This window comes from Myotis daubentonii, chromosome 14 (assembly GCF_963259705.1).
Source record: "Myotis daubentonii chromosome 14, mMyoDau2.1, whole genome shotgun sequence".
Classification (NCBI taxonomy): domain Eukaryota; kingdom Metazoa; phylum Chordata; class Mammalia; order Chiroptera; family Vespertilionidae; genus Myotis; species Myotis daubentonii.
This window is the reverse complement of record NC_081853.1, coordinates 23,127,219-23,145,485: the sequence shown is the minus strand read 5'-3', so window position 1 is coordinate 23,145,485 and position 18,267 is coordinate 23,127,219. Positions and strand designations below refer to the sequence as shown.

Here is an 18,267-nt window from a genome sequence, read left to right as displayed (position 1 = left end):
TCATTGGACTTGGTGTTTGTTCTGGCTCCAGATCCCGTTTGAATCCTATTTTAGTCAATGTCTACATGTGCCAGACATGCTGCAGGGGTTGGATTTGAACTCAGGACTGTCCAACTCCAAATCCTGCTGAATTATATACCAAACTCCTCCTGAGAACTCTCTTACTGACAAGGAGAGCAGGGAACTGGGGTGCTAGCCCAAGGGCTGGGGGATGGAAACTGTAATGCCTGCTGTCCTGGGGAGCCCACCTTTGTAGTAAATGAGCCAGCCCGGGCATAGTGGTTTATCATTTGGTCCTTGGAGAGGAAGCGACAGTCCAGCACATCCCGCCGAGTGGTCCAGATGAAGTAGGGGATCTCATTCCGAACCATGCGGGACTGGGGAGAGGAGACATGGGAGGCTGGTGTGGGCAGCACAAGGCTGGAGGAGGCTTCTTCCTGCCCTGTTGAGCAGGGTGAGTGAATGGAAAGAGCGGATACTTCCAAGGTGGCCTCTAGCCCACATACCATCTTTGTGTAAAATAAAATAAAATAAAAACAGCTCTTCCTCCAGGGCACATACTTGGTGAGCAGGGAGCAGACAGGCTTGCAAATTCTGGGGCCAAATGCCTCTAGGTAGTGACTAAGCCATACAGCTGAATACCATGCCTTGTTCTGGCCCATGGCCATCAATGATTTGCTCAGACAGGACAGTGACTCTAAGCTGATGGGCCCATAGCACGTGACAAAGGCTCTACATCTCTCTATCTTTCCTACAACTCTGGGAGGTAGGATTATTAATAAGCACTAAGACCACATGCTAGACCATGTTCTCAATACTTTCCATGTCATCTCATTTAATCCTCACCAAACCCCTATGAGGCAGATGTTACTGTGGTCCCCATTTCACAAATGAGGAAACTGAGGCACAGGAAGGGTAAGTGCTTGTCCAAGGGCTGCCAAGGTTGAGCCATATGAAACAGAACACTCAACCTTTCCTGACATACAAAAATGGCAATTTGGTATCGTTCAACTTAGTAAGTGGTGGTGGAAAGACTCGAAGCCGAGTGTCCTCACCTCCACACACAAATCCTCCACATCATATCAGCCTCTTTCCAAGCTTTTTAAGCCCTTCCTTCCAGCCTTCGCTTGCCAAGGGCAGAGGAAGGAGATGAACTATGTGGCTTTTAGTTGGAAGGGGGAATTCCTAGGCATGGAGTTTGTGCCAGCTTCGGATACAACCTGGCCGAGTTCTGATCCCAGGCTAGCCTTGTCTGAACACCACTGTGTCCCTCACCATTCTGATGGCCCATCCAAGCTTTAGAGAAGCACTTAGGTTTTATTGCCTATGGGGAAACTGAGGCTCGGAGAAGGAAAGGACTTGTCTAGGGTCATCCAGCTGGACTCTAATGCTCTCTCTCCAACTAAGCAGACCCCTGCCAGCCCCTTAGGCCCTCACCATCACAGCATGTGTCCCATCTAGGTTATCCAATTCCAGTACATCATCATCGAAGAGTTGTGGTAGCTGGAACACCTCGTCCTCATCTTGATCGTCTGCAAATGCAGAGAGAGCCCAGGCCTGGTGAGGCCCCTGTCCCTGCCCCATAGGCCCATACCAAAGTCTCAACCCTGGGACAGTGGAAACCAAAGGAAAGCCACTTGAGAGAGGCAGCTTGTGGAAATGGAGGGAACTGCTCACCATCCTCAGTGATGTCGCTATCACCCGTCACTGAGCTATTCAGATGCTTCTGGGGTGACAGCAGGGTGGTGCCCGACGAATGGACCATCTTCTTCTCCACCCAGCCCCTGCGGCGCAAGAGGCACCGGATCACCGGGTAGTGGCCTTGGATCATAAAGATCTTCTTCTGCTGTAAGGTGAGAGAAGGATACTTGCTCAGTAAGTACTGCCTATGTGCCAGACACAGGGAATGGTGAACAGAATTTTGTTATTCTAGTAGTGGAAACAGATTATAAGCAAGTAGGTAAATAAATATGGTTGTATCAGAAGCTGGCATAATTTTGACTACAAAGTTATGATAATACTTGATATTTATTAAACACCTATATGTGCTAAGCATTTATATTACTAATAACATGTATTTTTAACAGATGTTATTATCCCCATTTAACTGATTATGAAACAGAGGCATAGAGAGGTTGAATAGCTTGGCCACACAGTGGTTAAGTGAAAAAGCAGGGATTTAAATCCAGGTAGGCTAATTCCAAACACTGGACACTTAATGGGGATTCAGAGAAACTAGAAATACATACAGTCAGAGGATGTGGAGAAGGAGCCACGAATTAAGAGCTGGATAAATGGCAGTTTGGACAAAGGAAAAAGCATGTGCAAAGGTCTTGAGGCTGGAGGGAGTTCTAAAGGAGTTGGAAAGGGACCAGGGTTAGAGTGGAAATGAGGGGAGAGCTCCTGAGCCGGGAGGTCATGGCTAAACTGTGGAAGGTCCTGCAGGCCTTGGACATGGTCTTGAATTTTATATCAATAGCAGTGTGCAGCACTGAAGGCTAAGAGAGGGAGTGCTGTGACTGGAGGCTGTAAAAGTTTGGCTGGCTGCTGTCTGGAGACTAGATGGAGGAGACAAGGGTGGAAGTAGGGAGGCCAGTTAGAGGGCTGTTGTGGTTTGTGTGGGAGAGAAATCGCGATAACTAGAATGAGGGTGGCTACAATGGAGAAGGGAAGGTCATAGAATTGGGATTTGTTCTGGAAATACAGGTGACTGGTTTTGCTGATGGGAGTAGATGTGTGGGTGAGTGAACATAAAGATCAGATTTCTAGCTTGAACAGCTAGGAGATGGGGAAGACCAGAGACAAATGATGACTGGGTTAGGCAGGAAAATCAAGAGTATGGTTTGGGACATGGCAATGATAGTAAGCTCTCTGGATGGAGATGTCCAGTAAGCGGCTGGATCTGCCAAGTGTACAGTTAGAGCATAGGCTGGGCCGGAAAGGGCATGCAGGGAGCACAGCACCCTGTCTGGACTCACAGCCAAGGCAACAGGTGTAGGGAGGGATCCAGGGAACCACTAAAGTCCCAGGTACCTTCAAAGCAGCAGCCAGGGAGGGAGGAAGGAAAACTAGATGTGAGCAGAGAGCCGAGAGGAAAGGGTGTGTGGGGCAGCGGTGCAATGACACAGGTGCCCAACCAAGATTGGGACAGAAAAGGGGCTGCTCCTGGGACTTCCCTAGTCCTCCCAAGGAAGTGGAGAAGGGACAGAAACAGAGAGGTAGGAGCTGAGGGGCGAATGCTAGGTAAAAAAGTAGACAAGTCTGCTAAATGAAGGGGTATCAAAAATAGGGAGGGCCCCAGCTGGTTTGGCTCAGTGGACAGAATGTCTGTCCGACTGTGGACTGAAGGGTCCCGGGTTTGATTCCGGTCAAGGGCACATGCCCGGGTTGTGGGCTCCATCCCCAGGAGATGTGCAGGAGGCAGCCAATCAATGAGTCACTCATCACTGATGTTTCTCTCTCCCCCTTCCTCTCTGAAATCAATAAAAATACATTTAAAAAAATTTTTAAATAGGGAAGTATTTGCAGGTGTGGGCTAGAAGGGGTCAAGGGGGACAAGGAGGGCATCTGTAATACTTCCAACAATAAAGATAAACTTTTAAAAAATAGGGAGGTATTTGAAGATGGGTGTGGAATCAAGGAGTTTGTTTTTTAAGGATGGAATAAATTAGTTCAGGGAGGCAGACTGTGCCATTCTAGAACCGCCCCTCCTTCCCTAGCCCCCTCTGACCTTGACAGCTCTCTCCACATGGATCTTGGCGTTTCTGAGCCGGCCCATGTGCGGAGAGTCCTTGGACAATCCTGGCCAGAGGACCAGGGAACCTGCGGAAAGATGAGTAGAGGGGGCTCAGCCTAGCATCTCTCTGGCCCCCAATGCCCATGCCCCTGCTCCTTCTCTTTCTCTGCCCTTCACCCGGATGCCCACCCTCTATCGCTCTTCTCCCGACCCCCATTCCCTCCACCCAGTCGTCTCTTCCTCGTCACTACTGCCTCGGGCCAGGATGGGCTGACCGAAATGGGCCTCACCGTCCTGCAGCGGGGCATCATCAAGGGCTCGGGTGTGCGGGCGCCCGAGGGGGCGTAGATCTGTGGTGCCCTGGGCATGAGTGCCATGGGCGAGCGACTGGATGGCGTGGCTGCCGGCCAGGCTTTTGCTACCAGCACGAGCCCCGTCGGACCAGGCGCAGGCGGGCCTGGGCCATGGCAGCGTCTCTAGAGGCCGAAACTCCGAGCGGCGTGCCCAGGGCCACGGGACGGGGTGACTGGTGCGTGGCTCAGGCGGCTGCGGCTTCTGCGGCCAGTTGCATACCGGGCCGCCCTCCAGGCGGTACCAGGTGGTGGAGCACGGGTGTCTGACCCCCAGGTCCCCCGCGCTCCGGATCAGCGCCAAGCAGGGGCCCTGCATGCGCCTTACCGCGCTCGCACGCCCTCCCTGCGCCCCGCACTGCTGCCTCTCGCGGGATTGCAGAGCAGGGTCCTAGGGTTCGAGGCTCCGCCCTCTGTTTATTGTCGCCTTGGAAACCATTCCTTACCACAATCAGGCCGCGGTTGGCTGGTTCCAGCAGGCGAACTCTGAACTTCACCTGCCCCACACCCTTGATGAGAGCGCTGATGGCGGAAGCGCACAGTACCGGGTTGCCAATTACTACCAGTGCCACGGTTTCTCATTGAGCATTTCCTGGGGCTCCAGTCATTTCACAGTATTTACAGAGGACCACGTCCTAGGCAATGGACTAGGACCTAGGTGATCCCTGACCTCATGGAGTTTAGAGCCCAGTGGAGAGGAAACAAAAAGTAAGCAACAAAGGTATATAACAGCTGTAAGTATGGTCTGGGCAATGAACTACAGCCAGGAAAGTGGCATATTTTGGATAAGGCAGTCAAGGATGTTCTCTGAAGAGGTGACATTGAAGCCAACGCCTTACAAAATGCAAAGGTCAGGAGTTGGCCAGGGAAGAGGGGAGAAATAGCATTCCAGGGAGAGGCAAGTCTCAGCAAGAGCCCTGAGGAGGGTAAGAACCTTTCTGGGGAACTAAAAGGATGCCAGTGTGGCTGGAGCCTGGTGAGGCGGGATTGCATCTGCAGGGCTGACAGATGGGGCTAGGAGAGGTCCTTGGGGACAGATTTGAAAGACCGTATATGCAGGAAACAATGATCCAGCACAGAACGCACTTTTCCCTTCCCCCACCCCACAATAACTTGGAAATACAAAAACAGACCATCTTGGTCAACTGCAGGAAAAAAATGTAACTGGATTTATGCACAGCTCTCAAGATAAGCAATCCTTTTGGGGGTGTGGAAAAGTAGTATCCTCAAGTCACAGGTGAGATAAATGAGACTCCAAGATGTTACAGAATTTGCCTCATCACAGAGCCAGCAGTGGAGCCCAGAGCTGACTCCAAGGCCCCACTCTTAAACACAAACACTGTTAACATCATGACCCCATGTTATCAAACTGGTTGTCTATTGGTCATGGAAATATGGGTAGTTTGAGAGGTAAACTCTAGCAGTGCCCATTTAAGCAAACTCCAGGGTAGAGTACCTGGTCCAAAAAGCCAGCTTTTTGTTGTCTCTGGCTAGATCTGCCCATTCAGTGAAGGTGGGTCCTCCACCTAGGTGTCCAGCCAACCCCATCCCCGCAGATCACCCTTTCCAACCCCCCACTGGCTGGTGACTGGGCTTCCCAAAAGACGTGTCCCCAGGAGAGGGCCAGCTGATTGGAAACCACCCAGTCCGTTCTCATCAGGGAGCAACTTTGGTTTTAGGGGATCCAGATCAGAGGAGATGCATCCATGACAAGAGAGTTTTGGCTGGCTCACCCAGGCAATGCCGTCCTGTGAGGGCTGAGTGAGCAGCTGCCATATTCTATACTGGATATCTTCACTGTGATCACCTTTAATGTTCACTGCAAAGCTAGAACAGTCATGTGCCCCAGCGTAGGGCACACCTCATTCTGCAAGGCAGAAGGAAGAGGTCACAGAGGGAAGTCATAAAGGGGATGATAGCTATCCGAGTTGCCCCCAGCCCTTTCTCCCTTTAACATCACCTTGTCCTCTACTTCAAGAGACCCGCTGGCCATCCAGAACACTTTTGAAAGCTCAGCTCAAAGGCCAACCCTTCTGAAACTCTTCCCGGCATCCTCCTCCATAAATATATGCCCTGTGGGCCCCAAGACTTATAGTGAATATGAAACACTTCTGCACATCTATTCACACACCTGGCTTTTACTAGTCCCCCAAATCTCTCCAAGACAGGGATAATGTCATCGCCCATGTCTAGATGAGGAAAGTTATCAGCTTGCATAGTGGGCTGGTGGAAAGATCAGCTATTGTTTACTTAGTACTGGTATAGCAGGAACTATGTGAGATTGTTTACATTAACTATCTCCACTTTATAATTTACTCAAATTCAGCAAGAGTTTGGACTCATGCTGGGCTGATGTAGCTCAGCAGTTGAGCGCCAAGCCAGGAACCAAGAGGCCCCCAGTTCAATTCCCAGTCAGGGCACATGCCCGTGTTGCAGAATCCACCCCGTGTGTGGGGGCATGGTGTGTGTGTATGTGCAGGATGTAGCTGATTGATGTCTCTCTCTCATGGATGCTTCTATCTAATCTCTCCTTTCCTCTCTAAAAAATCAATAAAATATATTTAAGACTTGGGACTCAAATACAAGCAATCTTGTTTATTTGGGAGGATTCACCAAGTCTAGCACTGTCCAAGAGCTTTCTGTGATCATGGAAATGCTCTACATATGTACCATCTGACATGATAGGCATTAGTCACTGGTAGCTATTGAGCACTTGTAATGTTGCTGGTGGGACCGTGTGAGTAAATTTTAAACCTTATTTAGTTTGAGTAATTTAAATAACCACACATGGCTACTGAGTACTGTCTTAGCATTGGTAGAGGCAGAAGTCTTGGATTTGAAATCTACCCTCTTGCTCACTGGCTAAATTTGGGGCAAGCTACTACATCTTATGGAACCTGTTTCCTTAGCCGTAAAATGGGATCACTGACTCTCCGAGGTTGGTTTAGCCCAAATGAGCTCATTAGGCAAAAAGAACCAAAGCTCTTCATAGGTAGTGGTAACAGTTTTTAAAATGGGTGATGCCTAGATTGCAACGGAAGTCTCTGGATCAGGGCCCTAGGCAGGGATGTCAGGAACTGTAAGATTGCTTCTGGTGGTGACCCCAGGCCCAAGTACCAGTCACATGGTCTTTGGAAAGAAAAAGCCCCACCTCCCCTCTTTCCACATATGCAGACAGAGAACATACCTCATGCAGCCCCAAAGGGGCAAGAAGAGAGTTTAATCAGGGGCGGGGGGACCCATCAGAATAAGAAAAGGTACAGCGAGCATGGGAGCAGAGAAGCCAGAGCAGGTGGGAAGGCCCAGCCAGGAATCTGATAGGACTCACCTCTCCACCTCAGCACAGGCACTGCACTGACAGACAAGGCAAAACAGTGACCCCTCTCAGCTGGGAGGCCTGGAAGTGGCCCCTGTGACCAGAGGTTGCCTGGCTTTCTGGTTCCAGCTCCTAGGCGTGGCTGGTGGCCACTGGTTCAGCCCTTGTCCCCAACCAGTGCTGAGTGGCGATTTTTAGGCAGAGCTCAGGAAGCTGGCCACTGCTTCTACTGGGCTCAAGGAGGCTTGAGAATAAGAGGGCAAGGGAGAGGAACTGGAGTCTGAAACCTTCCTCCCTCCCCACATGGGGTGACTTGGGGGAGGAACAGTAGTCGCCTTTTGGCTCCAGGCCCGCCCAGACCCACAGCGACCAATAAGGTACAATCACTGGGACCAGTCACAGCCACTGGAGGTGGAGGTTTTGTTTAAAAAAAAAAAAAAAAAAGACAAAAAGGTTACAGTCTCCTACAAGCACAGAGTTTAAATTTCAAGACACTAAAAAAAAAAATCCGTCCGCCCAGGGGACTGAACATCAGAAGCCAGCCTGACCAGGCACGTGTGGCCTTGGGGCAAGTTCACTGCTGCTTTGTCACCAGCTAGCAAGCGCACCACCCCCCCTCCCGCATTTAATGCCCACCCCAACCCAGGTCCCCTCCTCTGCTTCTGCTGTCGCTCTGACAAGTGACTCCAGGGCGCCTTTGCAGAGACACAGGAGATTCTGAGGGGGAAGGCCACGAGATCCAGTCAGATGTTTAAAACTGTCAAGAGAACAAAGAAATGGTGAATGGTTACTGCTGTATTCCAGTAGGCCTGCTGAGGGGGGCTGAGGAGGCCGATCTGAGAGCTGCCACTGTGCTCAGACCTCTGAGGGTGCAGGATTAGGTCCCAGGACATCCCTGTGGGCATGCTTTTCCCAGTGATCTTTGGGACACTGGCCCAAACCTAGCACTAGACAAGGCAGCGAAATGAAAGGTGGTATGGGCTTTTCCATAGCTCCTCTTAGCCATGTCACAGAGGCTGCTATAAAGCACTGTCACAGCAACTTGCTTCTTTAGAGATGCAAGGGCTTGGGGACTCAGAGGGCTCAAGCTCTGTGTGGTCCTCCAACCTAGGACAGGCCCTTGACAAGTTTTCTGCCATCAAGTATCCCTCATGGTGCCAAGAACAGCCCTGGACATTTTACAGACCAGAGGTTATAGACCAATGAATGAATAGCCAAGCCCCAAAATGAGCCCATACAGTGTTTAAAAGAATATGAATTAGTTGCCAACCTTGAAAATAAGGGAGACTCTGGATACTAATCCAGACTTTGGGATTCTTTTTTAAATTGTATGCATGCATATAAGCATAACCAATGGACATAAAACACTGGGGGATAGGGGAGGCTAGGGGACTGTCTAGGGCGGGGGGATAAAATGGATACATATGTAATACCCTTTGTAATACTTTAAGCAATAAAAAAATAAAATAAAATAAAAATAAAAAGTAAAGAAAAAAAAATTTTTTTGGTGTAAATTTATTAAAGAACAAGTACAGATTCCCACATGGGGAGGGGGAAAGAGTCCCTTTTATTATTTTTTAAAATATACTTTTATTGATTTCAGAGAGGAAAGGGAAGGGAGAGATAAACAGAAATATCAATGATGAGAGAGAATTATGGATCAGCTGCTTCCTGCATGCCCCACACTAGGGATCAAGCCTGCAGCCTGGGCATGTGCCCTGACTGGGAATCGAACCGTGACCTCCTGGTTCATAGGTTGATGCTCAATCACTGAGCCATGCTAACCAGGCAAGACTTTGGGATTCTTTTGAAAGCTGTAAGATGAAGCTGTATGGTGGTGATCCTCTTCAGGTGAGGCATGAGTTCACTAGGTCCCTACACAATCCACTTTACTCACATACATTACCTGCCCACCTGAATATGTGACCCCTGCCAGATGCCAAAGTTCTGTTCCAGGATCTCTGAGTCTGAAACTTAGCTCCTAGTCCTGGTTCTCCCACTTACTGAGGGACCTTGGGAAGGTGATTTAACTTCTGGAGCTCCAGTTTACTAATCTGTAAAATGGGGATTAACACCTGCCTCAAAGATTGTGTTTTTTTAAATGTAGAGAGAGAAACATTGATATGAGAAACACTGATTGCCTGCCTCCTGTATGCCCCCTACTGGGTATCAAGTCCACAACCCTAGCATGTGCCCTGACTGGGAATCGAACTGGCAACCTTTTGGTGCATGGGACAATGCTAAACCAACTGAGCCTCTAGGGCCGGGCAAAGATTGTTTAAGGTATTAAATAAGGCTTGTGAATTGCTTTTTAGCTGCACAACTATAAAAACATAATTATCATAAGAGTGATTGGTGCATGAATGAGTTAAGTATTAAATTGGGGCAAGAACTATTTTTCTTCACAGTTGAATACAAAGGCCTCCTAGTGCCTCGGCCATAAAACTTTGGTGCTACAATACATACAGCACCATCTGCCAAGTGACATGCTTTACATATATTTCCTCACTGTTCAACCACAATGAAAGGTTCATATTAATTACTCAGTCTCCTCATTTTGCTGCTCAGGAAACAAGCTTAGTTAAGGGGGTCAGTCCATGCCCAAGCAGGCATGGAGCCTAGACTCACACCCAGGTGGTCTAACTTCACAGCCTTGTGATCTGAACAAGCACACTTACCCTGTGCGCACAGTAAATCTACTTTGTATGCTGGCTGCCCTCAATATAATGAAGGCCCAGGGGAAGCGGGTGTAATTTCCATTTTTAGGAATCTGAGCTCCTTCTGGGCTGGGTCTGTATGCACTGGTAAGAATAAACATAAATCTACCATCTAGGGATCACTGTCAACTCTGAATGGAACATGTCAACAAACCAAAGATTGTTTGGAAGAAGAAAAAGAAAAAGAAGGCGGCATGTCCTGAATATCTAAACAAGAACAACTGTGTCATTAGTTCATCAATGTTTACAATTCCTCCTCTTCAGAGGACTGCAGTCCTCTTAGTTAGGAAGGCACAAACAGTTGAAAAAAGATCCAGAGGACTTAGGCCAGGAAAGTGATGGAAAACAGCTTGAAGAAATCGTGGCTTGAAGCCTGAGAAACAGACGCTGAAGGAAAATATTTAAGTCTGTCTGAGGAGTGGAATTACACTATGATTAATTGTCCTACATTCCTAGAAAATCCACATGTGGATTTAACATGCCTCACTTGGGGCTTGCACTAGATACAGAGAAGGACTCTACATTTTGAGGTATAGAATTTTGCATCTAAGACCCAATAGAAGACTAGGAGAGAGGTATCCCCTAGACCAGGGGTGGGCAAACTTTTTGACTCGAGGGCCACAATGGGTTCTTAAACTGGACCGGAGGGCTGGAACAAAAGCATGGATGGAGTGTTTGTGTGAACTAATATAAATTCAAAGTAAACATCATTACATAAAAGGGTACGGTCTTTTTTTTTTTTTTAGTTTTATTCATTTCAAACGGGCCGGATTCGGCCCGCGGGCCGTAGTTTGCCCACGGCTGCCCTAGACACCCAGTTATGGAAAATGCCCTGCACCTCTGAAAGATGAAGCTCATGTTCTCCAGCCTCAAGGCACCCGGCTGATTTGGCACCCACCAGAGATCCTAAAGGCCTCCGGAAATACTCACACACTGGCACCACTTTCCTGCCAGATGCTAAATTCTTAACAGGACCCATGGCTGCTCCTGTCTCTGGAAGGAAACCAGGAAAGCCCCTACTTACATTCTTAAGGAACTCCTCAGCTACGATACGGGCACGGGCATTGACCGACAGCTTCATCTCACTGATCTCTTTGTCGATCTCCTCCATGAAGTGGATCACAAAGTCCACCAACTTGTGTTTATACATCTGCTCTGTGTGGAAGTTGGTGATCAGAAAACTGATGTCATAACCCTAGGAAAGGAAGACAGCAGGAAGAGAAAAAACAGGAGATTAGCATCCCAGGGGGAACTTAGCTGGCCATGTCCTCTGGATTCACTCAGTCACATGCTTCCAGCTGATTGCAATCTTCTCTCAAGCTACACACCTTTCAGTCAGCAGCCCACCTGCTCTGATGGGGTGTCTATGTTGGATCCAAGGAACTGAACCCAGTTGAGGATTTTGTGCATATCAGACATCTCAGGAAAACTATCTGTGGCACAAATAGTAGCATTCAGAATGAGTCAAGGGAGAGTGAAGAGACTTGAAATTTTGTCATAGAAGAATCAAATCCAACAGGGAACACTTAGTCTGAAGAGATGCTGTGGGAGACAGATGGGATAGAGCCTTTAACTGTCAGATAGGTTGTGTGTGGAAGAGTAATTTTACTTATCCTGGGTGGCCTCAGAGGTTAGGGCTAGGACCAGAAGATTTTAGCTCAGAATGAGGACTAGCTTGTCCAACATGTCTAATGTATCTGGTGATGCTGCATGCCGCTCTGTGTGGGTGGTGTTGCTCAGTCATTGGGGACATTTTAAGTCAATATGACAGGGAGTCTGTGGAGAGGCCTGAAGTACAAAGTCAGCAACAACTGACCCAGTCAATTGTATCCTTGAAAAACGATGAAATCAGCTACTGGCAGAGCTTAGAAAGGACCTAAAGTCAACTGTATCCTTGAAAGACTATGAAATCAGCTAGCGGCAGAGCTTAGAAAGGACCTAAAGTCAACTGTATCCTTGAAAGACTATGAAATCAGCTAGCGGCAGAGCTTAGAAAGGATTTGACTCACTGTGTCCTTTTTGCTGCTACATTCTCAATTCAAGCAGTGGTTGGATGCCCTACAGTTAGAGAAGTAGCAATCCTGGTTCTAGAAACAATCCCATGCCAGTGACAGTGGACTCAGTGATAGAATCCTGGACATCATGAACATGTTAATCACAGTCTTACCTCCACTGGTTTCCTTCGAAGGATAAAGAAATTCTCTGCTCGCATCATCATAAAGCGCATGAACTTGTGGCATAAAATCTTCTCAATCTCATCAGCCTATTGAGAGAAAAGCAGAAAAGTTTCCCTAAAGCTGATACCATAAACCAACAGAAACCTGTAGCCTGGGCTTCTGACCCAATTCCCCCAAGGCTCACTGAAGCCAGACGGGTTTGGGACTGGGAGCACTCTGCCTGAACTTTGAATCTTGGGACACTTGGTTGCCAATTGAAAGGAGGGTCTATAATATTAGATGCACTCCAACAGGGCATTATCATGATCTCATCTTTGTCCATTCCAGAGAGGGAATTTTGGCAAACCTGAGTCTTCTACCCACTTCTTCCAGAGTCCTCATCTATATTCAAAGATGCCTTTCTCTTTCTCATTTCACTAGTGCTACATTTCCCAGTCTGTGATATATTTCATCTGGCTTATCAGAGACTGGACATGAAACGATTCCCAGTTTCTCCCTGAACTTAAATATTTCTAAATATTTCTAAGAAGTAATTTTGCAGCTGGGTAATAGTATGCCCTAAACAGTTCCCAACACTTTGTAATCTCCTTTATTAACAGAGAGCAGACCCCAGAGGTAGGGCTTCCTGTAGGCAACAGAATCATTGTTTGTTTTCATTACGTTTATTTTTTAGAGTTCCCTCCATCTGGCAAGTGATATTGTTCTTCCACTTATGACATAGCTTCTAGTAACGAAACTAAGTCAATTTAAAGAAACCTACTAAGTATATAGCTTTCAAGATGGTACACAGATATGGCAAAAATTATGGGGGTGCTGGGAAGGTCAGACATTTGTAAAACATCTGAGGAAATAAAATTGCACTTTGTTTTTTACCCTAAACCTTACTTTCAGAGTTTATGACTGGTACTGGTACTGTTACTATTTATTTTCCTGAACTGGACTTATTCTTCACTCCTTAGGAATGGTTCTGTGAGCTAATACTAACTGGCCCATGGCCCTGGCTGCTACATTTCCTGACTTCTAATCCAGGGCAAGGCCTAGGCCAGTGATGGCGAACCGATGACACGCGTGTCAGAGATGACACGCGAACTCATTTTTTTTTGGTCGATTTTTCTTTGTTAAATGGCATTTAAATATATAAAATAAATATCAAAAATATAAGTCTTTGTTTTACTATGGTTGCAAATATCAAAAAATTTCTATATGTGACACGGCCCCAGAGTTAAGTTAGGGTTTTTCAAAATGCTGACACGCCGAGCTCAAAAGGTTCGCCATCACTGGCCTAGGAGATAAGAGTTGCTTGCTCTTTATTCTACCGACCTGCTGAGTTTGGCAAATCATTCCTGGGTATAAGGTCACGTTTCCATCCACCCAGATCTCAGTGGGGATCCCTGGCCTCGTGGAGAGGCAGGGGCTCCACAGTGAGCTCACCTGTTTCACAGCAATGCTGACCCGCACAGAGTTGATGGAGCCCTCAATCAGAACCTTTTCCTTCTCATTCCTGCTGATGGTCACAGGTTGTAACAGGAGCTCTTTGCTACTCCTAAAAACACAATGTCACAAAGGCTCTGTACTAGAGAGGAACAGAATGCTCAGGGAGACCCCACACAGGTCCTGGAATCACTTCCTCAGGCCAGAGTCCAAGGAACAGGAGACTCACAAGCAGGGCTGCTCCAAGATGGGAGCCAGTGAGTGTGTTCGCAATGGAAAGAGCACAGGCTCTGGAGTCAGGGCAAAAAGGTTTTGAAATCCAGCCTCCGTTATTTTTCCTGGGCAAGTTACCCTACTGGAATCTCAATTTTCTCATCTGTAAAATGACTGATTCCTATTTCACTGGCAAGGACAGAGAGAGATAAAAAGGGGTCAAGTGTCCAATAGCATGCCAGGAACATGTAGGAGGAGCTTTACAAATGACAGCTCTTATTTTAATATAGGCAAACCCACATACCATTTAAGGAATGAGAGAGAGGATGCCTTGGAGAAAAGGACAAACTTAGTCTGGCATCTTAATTATCAATCCCTAATGATTCATTTATTCAGCAGTAAGACCCCTCTTAGCTCAGTTCCCATTTTCATGCCTCTGCATCCCTAGATCTATGTAATGGTAATCAACTGTAGTGGTAGTTGGTAGTGTCTGTGAGCTGTTGTCACATTAAAATGCCTATTAGAGCCTGGCTGGTGTGGGTCAGTGGTTGAGTGTTGTCCCATGAACCAGGTCACAGTTCAATTCTCGGTCAGGGCACATCCCTGGGTTTTGGGCTCGATCTCCAGTGTGGGGCGTGCAGAAGGCAGCCGATCAATGATTCTCTCTCATCATTAATATTTCTATCTCTCTCTCCCTCTCTCTTCTTCTCTGAAATCTATAAAAAAAATTTTTTTTAATGCCTATTAGAAACCATATGTGTTAAGTAACATAACATGGCACATGCTAACATCTTGTCAATTTTTTAAAATTTAAATCATATCAATATAGTGTGGTAACAACATGTCTCTCAGTTATACATATGTTCCAGATTAAACTTTAAAGGGTAAAAGAACATGCCAAAACCGGTTTGGCTCAGTGGATAGAGCGTCGGCCTTCGGACTGAAAGGTCCCGGGTTTGATTCCGGTCAAGGGCATGTACCTGGGTTGCGGGCACATCACCAGTGGGAGATGTGCAGGAGGCGGCTGATCGATGTTTCTCTCTCATCGATGTTTCTAACTCCCTATCTCTCCCTTCCTCTCTGTAAAAAATCAATAAAATATATTTAAAAAAATAAAATAAAATAAATAAATAAAGGGTAAAAGAACAACTTGCTTACAAAACATAAACTAGTTAAGATAATAGAACCCAAAATGCAGAATATTTGGAGTAGGAGATGAAAGAGTCCAGGTTGATTGGGAGAGAAAAAATCATCCTTGATGTTTAAATTAGAAAAGAATGGAGATAGCATCTCAGATAACTAAATTCTCCATCCTCCCTTAAACTACCCTTGGGCTCAATAATACCACAGGAGATACTTCCCGAACAGCTCTACTCTGAGAAGTCATACCTGTGTCAAGCAATCTTTGCACCAGACTAGCTTCTCCCCTGGGTTTTGTCCTGCTAACCCACTGACCCTGTTTTCTGAACTCCAAATTAGGAATCACTGTTCATCTGGAAGCAAGACAAAATATGTGAACTGTTGTTGTCCTGACAACTCCAGAATGGAAGTTCATGGCACATTCTAGTCATCTCTGAGGCTGCACCCATCACCCCCACCATGACCTTTTCTTCCCTACCTGACTTCAACCTCCGGTTTGTTGTGTCGTTCCACAACCTGGGAGGAGAAATTCTCCAGGCAGAGGGCAGCCTGCAATGTGGCCCGCACGGCACTCAGGTAGGGACGGAGCGTGGCAGTCTGTAGGAAAAACCCCAAGGGAGGATCAGAATCTGTCTCACAGACCCACTGGCCCCCTGCTTTGGCTACTCAGGAGCCAGAGAGTCATTCTGCCTGCCAGGGGCACTCAGCAATGTTGAGACATTATTCACTGGCACTACTTGGGATGAGGCGCTACTGGCACTGAGCAGATAAGAGGCCAGGCATACTATTGAACGTTCTACAATGCACAACAAAGAATTATTCAGGCCCATATAGTGCTGAGGTTGAGAAGCTCTGGTATAGAGGCATGCAGGTGAGTGACTGTCCTCAATTATCTTTTGAACCAACATATGGATGTCTACTATGTGCCAAGCACTGAGCTAGGTGCTGAAGATTTAAGATGATTAAGACTATCTCTACCCTTAAATAGCTCAATGGGGAGGAAAGACCATGATATAAAGGATAACTGTGGCATAACTAGATTTATATTAAACTGATAAGAACAGATACCACACTTGATCTTAGCCAAAAGGCTGAGAAGCGATAAGATTTATATTTATAGAAGAAATTGGCTTTGATTTGAAGATGGAAAAGGATTAGATTTTACAATGAGAAAAACAAGGGCATCCCCACAGGATCAGCTTCTAGCTATGTTGGTTTACTCAGAGGAGGGCTCTTCCTCAGAGAACTCTTTCTTGACTTGCCCTTCAAAGCATTTCTTAAAATTTACAATAACACATTCTTCATACATCTTTAGTAAAGTGATCTCTCCTTCTCTAGACTGTAAGCCTCATGATCAATAAACCATGTCTATTTTATTCAAATCTACATACCCTACACCTAGCTCAGTACCTAACATACAAGGTGGGACAAAAGTAGGTTTACAGTGCGAGTATACAAAAGTCTGTTCTTGTATTATTATTTATTAATGTATTGTTTCCCACATGAACTATAAACCTATTTTTTGCCCCACCCTGTATATAGTGCCATATTCATTTCCTGTACAATAAATGAATGAATGAAATAACTTAAGCAAAGTTAGGATAACACAACAGGGCATTAAGAGTTTCAGAAATAGTAATGAATACAATGTTGCTGTATAGTGGAAAGTATTTCAGAGTCAGTAAATGGGGCTGCAATGATAGCCTGGAGATTCATGGAGAATCTCAAATGCCAGGCTTCTGAGTTTGGCTTTTCTTTTATGGTGGTAAGAAACTACTGGGGAATTCTGAGAGGAAGTTACACAACTACATGGAGGCTCTGTGCAGAATGGATTGGAGGGGAAGTGAGACAGAAGGCAGAGAGGGTTATTCAAAGAGTGCTGATGAGAGCCTGGACTGGGGCTGTGGAAGAGGACAAGCAGCGAGTATCACAGGGATTAGACTGACAAAGGTACAAATAATTACGAAATTAAATACCTCCCCAAAAAACTATGGTCCATCAACACAGTGAAATACTACTCAGCAATAAAAATTTTAAATGACCAAACCCGTGATGCCTGCCCTTTCACCATTAAAATAGTCTCATATAATACCTCAATAAACTTGACTTTTTTTAAAAAAATCGAGAGGTACGGCCAGTATTAGGAACATAGGAGGACAAGCAATTTTAGGGGAGAAGCGGAGTTTTGCTCTGGAGGCCTAATGTCAAGGTGTCTTCAAGATACCCAGGCAAACCTTTGAGAGAGTTGAGGAAGGCAGATTCAGGAGTCACCATGAAACACAAGGCCATGAAAGCCAGGAGATGAGATATTTATCACTTAACTTCCGGGAACATTTATCAAACGGGAGGATCTCCAGGGAGGAAGGGATCGGCAGTACCAGATCTTACACATTGCATCCTGCAGTGAGGCTAACACAGTCAAGTTCTGACCAGGAAGGGAATTGGGTGGAGGCAGCACAAGACATCGTTCAGCACGGCAGGCGCAAGGCAGGGGCAAGGAGAAGAATGGGATACCGAAGTCTGGACGCTTCCCTTGGGAAACTGTGGGGCCAAGCAGGCAGGAGGGAGCAGAGCAGCGCATTTAGTGAAGTTCTTCTATTCTGGGTGAGGAAGTGGCCCTACTACACTAGCCTCAGCGCCTATAACGGGCTCAGGCCTACTATGTGCGGGGAGGCCCTACCACGAGTCTAGGAAGCGCCACTTCCGGCTCCCTCCAGCATCAGGAGTATTCTCCACCTGCCCCGAGGGCCAGACCAGGGTGCCACCGGGCTGCTGCTCACCAGGGCGTCACCCGCTGGCCCCTTCCTCATTCGGCCCCTACCCCGCCCCCCTCCTCCCAGCCTCGTCGTGCCCCTAAACCCCCAGCATCCCTTGGCCCGGGCCTCTCCGCCGCGAAGCCGTATCCCCCCCAAACCCACAGTGCTAAGGGAGAAGAGAGGGGCGAAGCGCGGGGACGGGGGAGGGTCCCCGGCCCGGCACTCTCACCATCGCGGGCGCTGGCTGGGCCGGGAAGCGGAAGTACGGAAGTGGCCCGGCCCGCGACGCCTGCCCTTTCACAGCGGCGCAGCCGCAGTCTCCGCCCAGACTTCCGGGCGGTACCATCGCTGCTCCGGGCGGGGGAAGGGAAGCCTCGGGACATTTGGTCCTTTGGAATTTTTCCCGCTGGTGCTGTCTTGTTTTTTTTTGA

At 47.3% G+C, this 18,267-nt stretch overlaps 2 protein-coding genes and 1 non-coding gene across 8 annotated transcripts in view; all 3 read right to left on the bottom strand.

Moving 5' to 3' along the window:
• TTLL3 (tubulin tyrosine ligase like 3) overlaps positions 1 to 7,682 on the bottom strand; it is a 28,751-nt gene extending 21,069 nt beyond the window's left edge. Inside the window, exons 1-5 of one of the 4 annotated variants that reach the window (XM_059663515.1) lie at positions 4,027 to 7,682; positions 3,731 to 3,822; positions 1,678 to 1,846; positions 1,438 to 1,532; positions 249 to 377 (exon numbers count right to left, since the gene is read on the bottom strand). In XM_059663515.1, the coding sequence (XP_059519498.1) occupies positions 249 to 377; positions 1,438 to 1,532; positions 1,678 to 1,846; positions 3,731 to 3,822; positions 4,027 to 4,405 (864 nt within the window). In that variant the 5' untranslated portion in view covers positions 4,406 to 7,682. The remainder of the gene's footprint in view (positions 1 to 248; positions 378 to 1,437; positions 1,533 to 1,677; positions 1,847 to 3,730; positions 3,823 to 4,026) is intronic. The other 3 variants (XM_059663511.1, XM_059663512.1, XM_059663514.1) reach the window with 3 other exon arrangements.
• A 149-nt stretch (positions 7,683 to 7,831) lies between these two features.
• ARPC4 (actin related protein 2/3 complex subunit 4) lies at positions 7,832 to 18,208 on the bottom strand. 3 transcript variants are annotated; one of them, XM_059663549.1, is made up of 6 exons: positions 18,066 to 18,206; positions 15,559 to 15,677; positions 13,728 to 13,839; positions 12,287 to 12,382; positions 11,144 to 11,314; positions 7,832 to 8,159 (listed from the first exon to the last, which is right to left on the bottom strand). In XM_059663549.1, the coding sequence occupies exons 1-6, from the start codon at positions 18,180 to 18,182 to the stop codon at positions 8,154 to 8,156; spliced, it is 621 nt and encodes a 206-aa protein (XP_059519532.1). In that variant the 5' UTR covers positions 18,183 to 18,206; the 3' UTR covers positions 7,832 to 8,153. The 3 variants fall into 3 exon arrangements, with proteins under 3 accessions (XP_059519532.1, XP_059519533.1, XP_059519534.1); XM_059663550.1 differs by lacking the exon at positions 18,066 to 18,206 and adding an exon at positions 17,469 to 17,492; XM_059663551.1 differs by lacking the exon at positions 7,832 to 8,159 and adding an exon at positions 11,448 to 11,552 and having other exon boundaries at positions 11,178 to 11,314; positions 18,066 to 18,208.
• On the bottom strand, positions 15,988 to 16,183 carry LOC132215960 (U2 spliceosomal RNA). Its single transcript, XR_009448654.1, has one exon. It is a non-coding gene; the product is annotated as a U2 spliceosomal RNA (small nuclear RNA).
• Positions 18,209 to 18,267: the final 59 nt, after the last annotated feature.